This window comes from Pygoscelis adeliae, unplaced genomic scaffold (assembly GCF_000699105.1).
Source record: "Pygoscelis adeliae isolate BGI_AS28 unplaced genomic scaffold, ASM69910v1 Scaffold239, whole genome shotgun sequence".
Classification (NCBI taxonomy): Eukaryota; Metazoa; Chordata; class Aves; order Sphenisciformes; family Spheniscidae; genus Pygoscelis; species Pygoscelis adeliae.
The window spans coordinates 21,434-36,003 of NW_008825537.1; the positions used below are offsets into that span (position 1 = coordinate 21,434).

General features: G+C 37.8%; 1 protein-coding gene across 1 annotated transcript in view; it reads left to right on the top strand.

The window, feature by feature from the left end:
- LOC103923457 (scaffold attachment factor B1-like) overlaps nt 1-14,570 on the top strand; it is a 19,979-nt gene that overhangs the window by 742 nt on the left and 4,667 nt on the right. The window contains 13 exon segments of the mRNA XM_009331810.1: nt 1,292-1,379; nt 2,598-2,662; nt 2,748-2,954; nt 4,037-4,099; nt 4,656-4,683; nt 5,587-6,085; nt 6,513-6,562; nt 9,387-9,487; nt 11,224-11,373; nt 11,469-11,545; nt 12,490-12,629; nt 12,977-13,068; nt 13,475-13,581. Of these exon segments, the coding sequence (XP_009330085.1) occupies nt 1,292-1,379; nt 2,598-2,662; nt 2,748-2,954; nt 4,037-4,099; nt 4,656-4,683; nt 5,587-6,085; nt 6,513-6,562; nt 9,387-9,487; nt 11,224-11,373; nt 11,469-11,545; nt 12,490-12,629; nt 12,977-13,068; nt 13,475-13,581 (1,667 nt within the window).

Here is a 14,570-nt window from a genome sequence, read left to right on the forward strand (position 1 = left end):
CCCCGCCACCGCCCCCGCCGCTGCCCTGCTTCTTGCCACCGCCCCGACCCCCCCAGCGGCGACCCGCGCCGCCCGCTCGCGCTTCAGCGTGTGGGCACCCGGGCCGCCGCCCGCACCTCAGCCGTTCCTTTGGAGTGCCACTCTCATCTCACTCTGCGATGGCCCCGGTCTTTCCCTCGTTCCCTGTACCTAATGTACGCGCGTCCTTCCCTGATTTCCTCTCGTTTCCCCAGCTCCCTTTTCCCGTATCTCTTCTACTTCTTCCTCTGTACACGCTTCACCTGACTCTGTTTCCCCCACCTCTCCGGAATGTATTTTCATAGGCTTCCATGAGGCCAGAACAGCATAGTCGGTCCTGACCCTTTTATGAGTTCTAATAGGCCTGCACGTTGAGAAAAAAATACTGTCGGATGCGCTTGAGTTCCTGTAGTGGTCACTCTCGGTTTTATACAGTTAAAGCGCTTATCTGCTGAGTAGGGAGCCTTGTTTACAGATGAGGGGGAACTTTGCTTGTCAATCATAGCTTGATTTGGCTGTGGGGTTGTGTTACAACACCTTATCATTCAGTGTTTCTAACGGCTGATATGGCTACCTGGCTGTATGACCTGAACTAGGGTGAGACACTAATGTTTCCATCTGACAAATCCTTAAAAATGCTGTTGTGGTTTAACTCTAGTAGGCAGCTAAGCACCACATGGCTGCTCACTTGTCCCGCTCCCCCCCAGCAGGATGAGGGGGAGAATTGGAAGGGTAAAAGTAAGAGAAAACTTGTGGATTGAAATAAAGACAGTTTAATAATTTAAAAAAATAGAAGAAGGAAAAAAAAACAATAGGAGGAAAAAGAAAAAACACCCAAGAAAAGCAAGTGATGTAAAAGAAAGCAATTGTTCCCTGTCAACCGACCGATGCCGAGCCAGTCCTTGAGTAATGGCAGCGCCACCAACTTCCACCCCATCAGTTTTATTGCTGAGCATGACATCATATGGTATGGAATATCCCTTTGGTTAGTTGGGGTCAGCTGTCCCTGCTGTGTCCCCTCCCAACTTGTTGTACACCCCCAGCCTGCTTGCTGGTAGGGCAGTGTGAGAAGCAGAAAAGGCCTTGACTCTGTGTAAGCGCTGCTCAGCAGTAACTAAAACATCCCTGTGTTATCAACACTGTTCTCAGCACAAATCCAAAACATAGCCCCATACTAGCTACTGGGAAGAAATTTACCTCTATCCCATCCAAAACCAGTACAAATGCACACCAACAAACAATACAATAGATGTCATGCTGCTGTCTCCGTTAGGCCATTGAGGATGAAGGAGGAGATCCTGATGAAATTGCTGTGGCCTCAGAACTGACCAACAAGAGAATGCCAAAGAGAACTAGCAAAGGTAGGAGTCTAGTCAAATACAGTTACTTTGTTTCCATGTAGCTAGAACTTAGCATATGGTGTGGATTTTTTCTGTTTCACTAGTTTAATTTAAACAAAAAGAAGTGCTTTTTCTTTTTCCCGTATGGAAAATGGTAAAACTCTGTTGCGTTAGTGAGCGATAACAAATTTAAACGATAATATGACACCTAACCGTATTTCCGTTAGCAAGTCTTGAAACCTGTAGATGAGACGGTAAGTTGCAGGTGTTTCTGTACTTGTGACCATAAGTGTAGAATTGTGTCATGTACAGAGCAAGCAGCTGCAGTGTAAGATCCCGTGGAAAGCTCTGCCAATGTATATTAAGGTGGCTCCACAACACCCCAGGTACTGATTTCCTTGCTGTAACTATATGCATTTTCCTTTTTTCATAGAAGCCCTTGAACCTCCATCATCATTGGGATACATTTTTAGATGCGAGAAATTACAGTGGGAATAATTAGAACCATTGTTGCACAAATAACAAATGTGTATAACTTTTGTTAGTGTCATATTTCATTTTATAAATGTCTTGTTTTGAACATAAACTGTTCTGAAATAGCTCGCTAGTGATTTAAATATATTTTGCTTCAAAAACATAAAGTATTGTGTGGGCCATATTACGTGTGGTTTATTTGAATTGCTCATAGCCAGTTATTAAAAGATACTTTTTGGAACTTACTTTTAAGCTGCTTCCTTTAAGATAATGGGGTAAAAATACAGAAAGAGCCGTTGTTTTTGAATAGCGATACGAGTTTGCTAGTGACAGCTGTGCCTAAACATGATGTGCATAAACTGTGTGTCCAGGATCTTAAAAGTGAAGACTAATTCTAAATCAGTGTAATTATTTAATTATTTAAATGGTAAGAGGGAGGGGTTTTGTAGCAATGGTAGGGTGTTTGTTTTAAATGGAATACCTTCCTAGACAGTGTTGTCTTTTTAGGTACTGAAGTGTTGTGGAATGAGAGGAGTATAGCTGTTGAAAAATGTAGCTGTGCTACTTCTAGTTCATGCTCATGCTGTTTGCTTGTGTCGAGTGGCAAGTTGTCCTCTGTTATATCCAGACAGACCTGGACTTCTGAATCCTGGATCTTAATCATCATTTGTTGAAACAAACTCAGTGTTGAATAGGTAATTCAGCAAAGAGTAGATGTGTTATGAAATTTAGTGCTATATCTCACTTCAATGATACTATTTTTAGGAAAAAAAACAGAAGAAGAAGGTGTTGAAGACAATGGACTGGAAGAAAACTCTAGAGATGGGCAGGTAAGTGAAATCATGATTGCTGTTACTAAGAGTATGCATCATTTAACCCACAATAAATACACATCTACCCTTTTTCTTTCTGTAGGAGGATATCGAAGCAAGTCTGGATACCTTACAAGATATTGACATGATGGATATTAGTGTGTTAGATGAAGCTGAAATAGATAACGGCAGTGCTGTAGACTGTGGAGAAGACTATAGTCCTGATAATATTCTTGATTCTCTGTCTGATAATAAAGACAATGTCGAAACAGAAATGAAAGAACTTCCGGATCAGCTAACAGAAAATGAGGTAAATGAGTAGAGGTCTTTGTAAATTTTCAGAAGGTATTTAATAAGCATATGGGCACATGAACGAGTTATTTCAGTGTAATAGAATATAGGCCATGAATGTGGTATGGATTCTATTTTACGTTAACAGCTCTCACGTCTTACTCTTTAGGTGGTAAATGTTCTTGGACCTATCAGAGGTTTGAAATGTTCATGGTAGATGGGTCACAGCCTTCTTTACCTTGCAGTAACATCTTTGCTTGCCGTGAAAGAAGCCTGGAATTGAAAGTAATGTGTTAGTTTCGGTGTTCCCTCTTCCCATTTATATGTGTTTTAAGTGTATTTATGCATATACCCAGCCGTCTAGATACCTATACATATGGAGAGAGAGAAATATGTTTTCAACTCACAGATAATTTGGAAATCTTCTCTGCAGGTTCACTCCCAAAACTGAATGTATTATCCTTCCTTGCCTCCTTATGGTTTGTTTTGGGTTTTCTTTATTTAGGCCTGTGGTGTCTGTCTCAACTTTTTATCATTTACCTTCTGAAAACAGAGTCATTGCAACAATATCCAGTTAACCTGAAAGGCAATTTTTTGATGCTCTGTAAATTAGAGCTGTTGTGAATCATATAACCGATGAGCTTTGGTTGAGTCTTACCAACAGCTCTTAAGGAAGGAAGATTTTGGGGATGTGTTTTGTTTTCGGAAAAGTAGAAACCTAAGTCAGCTTCATTTCTAAGTTGTTTTTTCAGTTAGAAACTAAAGAAGTAAAAAAGTGGGGAAAATGGAAAAACATGTTAAGTACAGTAACGACAGAAATGTGAAATAAATTTCCTCTCTAAGTAAGAGTAACTTTGAAGTAGACAATGTCATGTTGAAATTAAAATGGAAGGTAACTGGAGAAAGATGTTTAACGATCAAGAATATTTATATGTTGCTCCTCGTTCTTGGGTCACAATCTGAAGTAGCACTTGAGATTTGTCAAATACTGGAAAAGATTTCTTGTATTATTGCTAGGGAAAATTGAATACAGTAGTATTTCTCCGTAAGATAACGTTACTTTTTGTAAAAAATGCTATAATTCCTTTTTTACTCTTTTAGGAAGATTATGATGAAATTGAAAACAATTTAGATGCCTCTTCTTCTGATTTAATTGAAATGAAGGTAAATTGAAAATGTAGCTGTATTTCAGATTATTATCAGTATTCACTCTGTGCTCATGCTACAAAAAAGAAAACATGACCATAATATGAAATTTTAACAGAATCCAAGACATACGTGATCTTGCTCAGAATACAGTCTGTCAAATGAGAAGGCCCTGTGTTTTTTCCCTACTTTTCAGTCGGCTATCAAGACTTCCTCCACTTTTATGGCAAATAAAAATGGTCTTGTACTGATTATATCAGGTAGTAGCTGGGGTTTTTTCCCACTCTGCAGTTGATGTGGTACACAATGATATTTTACTGGTCTCTTTAAATCTAACTTATTCCAAGTTAGATATGAGAACGTAATTGTGGCTGATACTTTGATTTGGCTTCAACGTGCCAGAAAAATTACGTATATAAAATAGTCAGTTCCAGTGGATGGTGAAAAAAAGCGATAAATGTAGTAGGTGAATTTGTGAAGTTTTCATCTTGGGATTGGGTGGGGGGTTGCTATTATTCTGTGTTACAAAATGCATTTTATAAAATCCTCATTCTGTGTTTATTTTCCTCAACAGAAAATGGAGAAGCTACACTTGGAGCCAGGTACTGTTAAAGAAAAACATATTCCTGTCTTTTCAACTAATACTTTTTAAACCATTAAATATTAAAAAACCAAGCAAACAAACATAATTTGCATTATTTTTATGATGGACAATCCAGATCATGCAGGGTCATAGAGATTGGAAACCCAATCATATCCCCAGATCTGTGAAGTGATGCTTGTCATCTTTGAAATATTTCCAGTGAAATGAAATGGTTTAAAAACCTGTTAAACTACATAAATGGATTTAGAGAAGTTAATCACAGTTTAAAAGCTAAAGATTCTACTTGTAAACAGATCTTGTGATATCGCACACACCTTAACTCTGTTACTAAGTAGAGAGCAGTGAAAGCAGTAAAAAGATATTGTAGGGCATTAAAATGTAAAGATTAGTTACTGGATACAGAAGAAAGAAGAGAGTTTCTTCATGGAAATTTCATACAGATACTTTTCACTTTCTGGACTGCAAACACACTCATGCACCATCAGAAGATGCCCAGTTCTCATGTTGGACTGTCTGCTAAAAGAATTTCACAGAAATTTGGAAATTGAACTCTCAGTGCCTTGATACGTTCAGTTAAGCATCTTGGACTCTGGAAGCTAACTAGAGAAGAAACAGAGCTGAATGATTTCATGAAGAATATCAAGGATCAGCCAGAAGGTTTTTGTTAAATCTGTGGGGGCATTTTTCTTCCCTGTTAACATTTTAGGGCTGATTTGGTAGTTTGTCAGACAGCAGTTAGCGTAGTACTTTTAACACTGTGTACACTAGGGTTTTCCAATCTCTGTGTAGCTTAGAAGTTCTCTTGGTGTTAGTGTGGCAGCCATGCCAGTTCCACATTTGTGATTGCTGTATTTCCCTGGTGATTAAATCTTGTGCCATTCTATTCCTGTTAAATCCGTAGAAAATGAGAAAATACTCGACATTTTGGGGGAAACTTGTAAATCTGAACTACTTAACGAAGACACTTCCGAAGCGGAGCGGCCACATGCACAGGAAGCAAGTAACGTGGTGCCAGGCAAGAGGCTAGCAGAGGAAGAGGACGCTCTTGCTGCCGCTCAGTTGGAGGAAGATGCTTTAGATTTGGACAGCAAATCGGCACAAGCTATGGCAAGGAAGGAAGCAAAGCGTTTAGTTGTAGCAAAAGGGGAGACAAGTGCACAGACAATAGAGGAAGAGAAACCGGACTCTGAATCTTTAGTAGTAGAGACCCTAAGCGATCAGAGTAGCAAACGCTCCCAAGGCCTGGAAGCCTCTAGTGGGGAAACAGCGGAAAAAGGCGCAGGTCCCGAAGCCAAAGATAGCAAAGAAGATGCCAAGAAAACAGAAGACAAAGCTAATTCTGAGGAATCCCCTGCTACTAAAGAGTCCTCAACCAGTGAGGGCGGTGATCAGAAAAAGAGGTTTGTTTTTTCTCCGTTATAGACCAGATGCTATCTTTTTTTCATTGGTCGTTAAGTGATGCGAATAAGCTGTTTCCTTCAATTGGCCACCAAGACTGATGAAATTGTAGCCTATTCCTAAAGAGTCTGTTTTATTTCTCCATGTGCAGATTTTTTTTTTTTAAACACAGAGGGTTTGATTTCTTTCCTTCCTCAACCTTCAAAGGTTGTTTTCTTAAATTACTCTTATTTGTAAACGTCTTCCTAATATAAGTCTGTTTAAGAATCTGACTTCATTATTTCTTGTCAGATTTCTTAAATCAAGTATACAAAGGTGTGTTTTTGTTTGCAACATATTTTCTGGTAGGTATTTAATTTTAGCATTTTTCATAATTTATAGTTAGTCACTTTTCTTTCTGACTTGAATAATGTGGTGTTTTGTCTTTAGCCCTGTTGAGGAGGACAGAGATACAAAGATAATCTCAAAGGATGAGAAAGGTATGTTTTTTATTTCAAAAATAGAACTTCAATGATTGCTTGGAGAAACTGTTTTTGTATTGGATGGGGTGTTTCAGCAGAAAAGCGTCGGAATCTGCAAAGTCGTTAAATATCATAAATTATTCACCTCTTTCTGGATTTTTTTTCTTTTTACTCTATTTATGCCAAAAGGCCTGTTTTCCTTTTATGCATTTTCTAAGGGTATCTGTGTTGCACCCTTTTGTTTGTATCTTGATCTTCAAAGGTAGATGTTAATATGTGGCAAATATGTCCTTCATGGCACTGAAGATGCTTACCAACAGCTGTTAGTGATTCAAGAGCCTTTCGCAGTTGTGTTTGCTTTACTATACGCTTGTATAGTAAAGCTATACTGTTTTGCTGAAATAATTTGGAATCTAGTATTCACATATTTAAATGCCACAGAAACTTACAGCTTAGCACTGTCGTCACATTAGATCGATGTTATTAACTTTTTGTCCACGCAGATCCTATTTATGGTGCAAATATGCATCATAAGGAAGATGAAAATTTCTTGATCAACAGTGTCAGGTGCCTGCTCCTTCTTTTCATCATACTTCTTCCTTTCAATACATTAGGCTGCTGAGTCTTTGCAGCTCACCCCACCTCTCTATTCTCTCCTAACTGACCAGGGCAGAAAATTTAGAACTGACTGCTAACATTCTTCTTACATACTGCAGGCAGGTAGTTCAGCACTGTAAGCTTGGAAGTTCCAGCGATTCCTATAATAGGCAAGAAACTCATTATGAGATCCGTCTGCCGACTGGACAGGAAGAATTTGTTTGGTTTTAATTGGGTTTTACAACACAGACAGAACTCATTGTCAGCTGCTTTTTCCAAGATCCGGGTTATACCTGTCTGTGCAAGCTACTGGACCTCAATGTCAGCTCCATTAGGGTCTGTTTACCTCTTGCTTACAGTCTGTAATCTTGTGTTCTCTTATTTCAGAATATTTAAAGGAGTGTTTTGTGCATGCTGTCATTTACCCAAGGACTTGAGTGTACTTTTTTGTGGACTGGGAAAACTCTTCTTGAAGTTTGCGTTCAAAACAGCCTTCAGGAACTTGGGTGTCTGATAACAACCTTGCCCCTGCATACCTTCCTCCAAAGGATGTGCTGTGTTCCATAACATTTGTTTAAATCATATTCTGGCTTAGTAAAGAGCACTGGGGGGAGGTAGCTACTTGATTATGTAGCGCTCTCTGCATGCAGAGCAAAGCGGTTGAGCCAGAAGTAAGGTACAGAACTATATACAAGTCAGTTCTGACTCATACGTTGCTATTTCCACACCTGTATGAAAGGATTTTATTTAGAACAAGGAGTTTTCCATGTTCCATGCATTCATTATGAGAGCTGTATTAATAAGAGCGTAGAAAAATAAATTTATGAGCTCATAAGTCTGGTGGACTTGGCAGTCGCTTTATGCATATCTGAAAGATGTCTGCAGTGTTGAGGGTTGGCTCCCAATACCTAATATCATTCTAGTTTCTAAATTAGAGAAGATTTTATAGTCCCAGTCTCTCTTTGTCTTGGAAGTGCAGTACCATTGCAGGAGCACCTCTTTAAGTCTTATGGGAGGGCAAAAACTGGAGATGTTAAGACTGATCAAACCTTATTCAAAAAGGGTATTAACATAGTTTGAATAATCTAAAAAATCGTTGATAAAATAGAAGAAAGAGCTCATTTTTCTCCTTCTCCAGGATGCTGGTGCCAGTGTAACTGTAGGTGGCTGTTTTAAAATTCTAGAGGAAGCGTGTGGAGTAAAAACATCAAAGCCTATGGCTCAGCTTTTTGAAACACCAAGACAACGTATCTCCCGTGTGTTTGCACACATGACACACCTTTGTCCATGCAGTTCTTGAGACTAGAAGATGACAGGTCTAGACATAGTCTCCTTTATACAAAAGACCTTTTTTTTTTTTTTTTTTTTTTTAGAGCTTGGCACAAATGATTGCATGCTTCCCTAGGGAACTCTTATAAATATTAACAGCAATGTTCTCAGTGCTACGCTCATGTTTGTGACAATGACAAAAATTATCAGGAAGTAAGAGATGGAAAGACACCCGAATAAAATAGCATTTTAGAAAGGTTCTTTCAGCTCAGACACTTTTTAATCACTAGATGTTGGGTTTTCAGACTTTACATAAGCATTTATAAAATTATCTTTCTAGTTTAGATGCCAAATTGGTGTTCTGTAGTTCTTGCATAGTTAAAGAAAGCTAGGTCTTTTCTGACTCCTGTAACTAAAGTCACAGGCTTCATACCCCAACTGTGGAATCTGTGTGGGCAGAAATAGGAGAGAAATTTTCTTGCTTTCTTTATGGTGAGTGTCTTTCCTTGAGAGGTGTGGTTAACCTGCATCCCATCATCATTCCTTTGGAGTCGAGGAGATAGGGAGGGCAAGACATGAGCATACACGGGTACTAACACTGTTCCCACAACTCTTAGCAGGTCTTCTGTCTTTTCCTGTAAGTGCAGCATTACTGGGATCTATCCAGGCACATTCTGAAGAGCCACAATTACTTCAGAGATGCCCTAGTCCAGTTACTTTCTTGAAGAATGACATGACATGTCTCTGTTGCATGTATCAAGGCCTGTAGTTCCATCTTAAAGTTTTTGGACTTGCAATACTACTTGCCTTCAGTAATGTGAATCATGGGGGGAGAATGTTATGCATTGCATTTCATTTGCTCTGTGATTTAAAAAAAAAGATTTGTGGAACTGCTCCTTTTTAATTCAGAAGTAGTTGTTGAAATAATTAGGATTTTGGGTATGTTTTGGTTTTGTTTGTTTGTTTTCCTAATTAGGTCGCACTGCTAGCGGTTCTGGTAGAAACTTTTGGGTGAGTGGACTGGCTTCCACTACCAGAGCTACAGATTTGAAGAATCTGTTTAGCAAATATGGGAAGGTAAGGGGTTTTTTGTTTTGGTTTGGTTTTTTTCACTTGAAGCTGTCTTAATAAGACTTCTTAAGCTCCCGTCACTGAGAATACCAGTGAAAGGAATCAAATTATCAAAAATATTTTGGGATATCATGGAAAAAACTGCTGAAGTACACTCTGAATTACTGCTTTTTTTTTCTGTCGCTCACTTCCAAACAAATACAAAATTCCATATACGGTCCTTTATTTGAAACAGACAATGACTGTTCACATATACTTCTGTCTCCTATGCTGTAGTATAGTATCTTCACCCATTGGAAATTCAGAGTCAACAGTGAATTGAACATTATTTATTAAAGACTTCCTTAGGACTAAGTAAAACATGCGGTAAATGTTGAAACATAATTATTGGGGAATAGCTTAAGAATTGCCTTGGTACCTGAAGTTTTATTTTTGTCTGGAGTTGGCAATTGCTTTAAAAAGCAATTGTTTGGGTAGTTTGGGGGTGGGGGTTGTTTGGTTTGGAGTTGGGGGGGGTCCTGCAGTTGTTATTAATGATAGACAAAATGGCAAGTTAAATCTCCCTGTCAGTTGGGAAATTGAAAGAGCTAGTTTAATAGAAGGCTGATGTCAGAGACATCAGTAAGGATTCTTGTCAAACCTTTGAAGCCTATTTAAAGATGACTGTCAGCAGATTGTCGTAAAACTGTATGTGCTAGCAATCTGCTATTGAATGTTTAACTAATGAAAATACTCTAGAACTTAAATGTGACTTTACAATAGGTACAAAAATGGATTAAGTGTAGCACAGCTTTGAGTTTGTGTGAAAGTCATGAGACTAGTTAAAACCTTTTTAACGTTCCTTGTAACAATAAAAATGCAATACTTTCCTTCCATTTATTTGTCCAGAATTCCATCTGGTAACCTGGAACATTGACCATAGAGATGTACCACAAAATTTTAAATGTAGTTAAAAACTGTGCAACAGCCGACCTAGTATTTGCCTCTACTTAGATGCCATGGTAACGCTTAGTTGTTTAAATAAAATTACTGTTATTTTCTTTGGAGTATTAGCAGAGGCAAAGCTTCCTAGAAGTAGAAGTACATCTGCAATAAATCAAATGCTCAAACATGTGTTCTTTATTCATCTGTACTTTAAAATATGACACCTCTGTGAAATATGATTGATTTCTGTAATACAAAGTGAGCTGTATTGAATATATGAGCATAAGTAAGCACCATTTACGAAAACAGGTGTTTTATGTGGGCTTTTTCAAGTTATACTTTTTGGGGAAACTTCCTGTTTCTTAAAAAAGATTGTAGATAACATTGTGGGTCTGCCTCTTAGTGACATGAAAACATTTTTTCAGGGGGAGATGGGACTTAGCAGTTGAGCTAGCATTAGCATGTGGGTGGAAATTGGCTTGCAAATTTTTATTAGGTTTTTACTCCTTTATACTTAAGCTAAATGATGTTGTTGATGTAAAGTTAGCCGCCTTTTTTTTTTTTACAGGCTTTCTTCAGAACAGAATTCAGTCTTTAGCTCCCATCTATTGATTCAGTTTTTGCAGTGTTGCATTGGCAACAGAAGCATGATTGGCTCCAAGCAATGCTCCTCTTGTATTTGTTAATCTCTTAAAAATAGAAGTTTCCTGAATGATGGTGGACAGGAATAAAACAGAGTAGAAATGGAGCTTGTACTTCTTGCTGTTAAATGGTGGGCACTTGTTACAGTGAGTGTAATACCTCTTTATTTTGGAAAGGTGGTAGGTGCAAAAGTGGTCACCAATGCTCGCAGTCCTGGTGCTCGCTGTTACGGCTTTGTTACGATGTCTACAGCCGAGGAAGCAACAATGTGTATTACTCATCTCCACAAAACAGAGTTACATGGGAAAATAATTTCTGTAGAAAAAGTGAGTACTGATCCTCAAAGATATCCCATTACCATCAGATTGTACAAATGATCGAGACCACATTCTCAGCTGATGATGTGCAAAATAAATTTCAGGCAAAAAATGAACCTGCTGGGAAGAAGCCAAGTGAAAAAAAAGAGAATGAAGCAAAGAAAGAAACAGTCAGTGAGAGGTACTGTTCTAAAAATTCTCTGTGCAAAGGTGTTTTGCTGTTCATCAGTCGATGCTGATATGTCAGGAAAAATAAAATTACAGTAAGAATTTCTGTGGCAAACGTTCAAAAAGAGCAGTAGATGCATTTTTCTAACTTTTTTACTACAAGATGAACAACTGTTGATGTTCAGTGCCTAACTTAAGACGTTTCTGTTATGTGCTTTAAGGTAGGCATTAGAAAGTTGCATTTTCAAGCATACCTTTTAATTTAGCTATATTTGATTTTTAGTAAAGATTGTGGTGCTTTCGTGTCAAATCTATAGGAAAGGCCATTTGAGAATTTTGGTCAGTATGTCACTGTTTCTTCGTTAAATTTTTCTCTCGTTGGAATAGGGGTTTCTTGGGTGATTGTGGTCACAAACAGTTAAAGATCAGTTATCCAAGATCCTGTTTCCAGAACATGTTCCTCTTCAGCACTATGTTTTTTCTCTCTAGCATTACTGAAAGTAGCTGAAAAAGACACTAAGAGAGTGAATAAGACACTTAAGTCCTTTGCTTTAATTATCTTCTTGAGGCATAACTCCTATTAAATGCTATTTGCTGAGAAGTTTTTGCCTTTATTTCACCTAGTTGCCCGACAAAAATGGTTTACATTGGCACTTCATAATTGTCATGTTGTATAAGAAGCTTTGTGAGCATTAAGCACACAGTGGTGTGAATTTTTCCTTTTGCCTTCAGTTAAGATACCTGAATCACAGCCAAGTTTTTATGACAACTGCACAGCATAGTCCGATTGTCTTATTTTATGGTGTAGGAAGTTGTAGAAGGAAATCTTTGGCAATCTAATTATGACTGTCTTAGCACATCAGAATTCTACTTTCTTACTGTGCTGCTAGCATTCTCCTTTAACTTTCTTTTCTCTTACTCTGTATTAGCCTAATCTATATCAATATCTATCTATAGACCTGGCAGTGTTAAAAGGGATGAGAAGTCTGACCAAAAAGATGATCCTAAAAAGACAGAAGACAAAGATGAAAAGGAAAAAAAAGATAAAGATGAACTGAAGTCTGGTTCATCAGATCAACCTAAAACTATTAAGTCGGGTAATTTGGCTATTCTTTTTTTCATAGAGTAAAAGATATGGTGAAGTATGAATAATTAATTGTAGGTAGTTCTTTCCAAAGAACTGCCAATATTCTAGAATTATTTCCGGTTCTTAGTAGCAAATCCAGAAGGTATAAAGAGGCGGGGTGGGGGCGGTGTTTGACATTGTGTCATCCTTAACAGAAGTACTTGGAATAGGTGTAGTGAAAAAATGATGTTTGAGGAGAGGGTTAAATGCCCATTTTCACATTTTAGAGAACATAACTTCTGGCATAGCAATGAGTGGTGTAGGTTATGTAGTTTGATTGTTTTTTCCATCTCTTCCCCCAACCTCTGATTTATTTAGGAAGTAAAGGAACAGAGAGAACAGTAGTAATGGATAAATCCAAAGGAGAACCTGTTATTAGTGTGAAAACATCAACTGCATCAAAAGACAGAGTAAGTAATGTTTTTGCATGGGAAACATTATGTGTCAGTTTTCCTTTAGAAACAAATACTGAATCCTGCTGAGCTACATGTAACCCACGCTTGTCTTGCTGATTTGTCCAATTAGAATTTCTATAATGTAGATTTAGATATTAATGAGTAAAATACCTTTCATACGGCTGATAACCATATTCGACAATGAAATCCTGCCACACAAATGTGGGAAGGTAAGTATTACTGTGTTAATATGTGGTGTGTCTGTAATGTTAAAAAAAGAACAGCTTTTTTGAAAAATGCAGGGACCAAGCTTTGAGACATGATTTGTATGAATGGAAACAGAGCTTAGAGTATTGTTTGTGATAGTTGTCCTTTTATAAATGCACTCCATTAAGTTTCTCTATTTCGATATTAAATACAGAGCATTAAGAGCCAGGATCGCAAATCAGAGAGCAGAGAGAGACAAGGCATTGTGCCATTTGACAAAATTAAAGCACAACGAAAAATGAGGGAGGCAGAGCAGCGCCGGTAAGAGCAACAGTGAAATTGTTTGATTCTCCCCCCACCCCGAATTAATATAATTTTCTTTTGATTAAAATGACTAAGAGATAGAGAGGGTTTTGATTTGTTTTTCACTTGTAATTTATTATATGTTTGTGGGTCGCGTATCTGTTGAATTGGGAAAGCTCCAATTATTGACTCTGTTAATACTAAGCTTGAAATTGTGTTTGGGGGGAAAAAAACCTGCAGTTTGTTTTTTGTTCTTTTTCCATTTTGTAGATTTTGTGGTTTAGATTGATTTAGGTATGCTGCTCTCCCTAGCTGAGCATGCATTATAGTAGAGGAGAAATGATAATTCTAAACTTGCCACACTCAAATACACAGGGAAAGACTAGGAGAAAAGTTGTCTTTCTCAGAATAAGACCTTGTCTGTCTTGTCATAGCATTCAAAGTCTCCATAGTGTTTGAAATAAAACAAGATGAATATTTTTGTATTTAAATACATTGTGTCTATAGAGAAATTGGGGGATTTTTTTCCAGCAACCCTTCAAAGCTTCCAGATTGTATCTTTTTAGTTAAGAACCTAATTCAGGTATTTAATTATTTTTGACTGGGTTTTCTTTCTGTTTTCATGATATTTAATATAGGATAAAGGTGGTAATGGCCATCCTTCAAATTCCTTGCTAAAACTGTGACCTGAATTCCACGTTAAAACATTTTCCACACATTACAAAGCTTTATTGCTTACCTGAAGTAAGTTGAATTGGACAGGGGGGAAATGCTTTCATCGCTTTTACTGGAGAGGAAAAAGTTTCTCTGTCATATGTAGATTTCTGAACCTTAGTGGAGTCATATTATCCAGCATATCGTTCTGGCTTCTTCAGAGTTGGATATTTTATTTGAGTAGAAGGAATGAGCTTGGGGCATTTGGATTCAAATTCTCCTGGCCATATAGGATTATTTGCCCCCACAGGTGGGTTTTGTGGCAGTAATATGATCAGTCTCTAAATACAAGT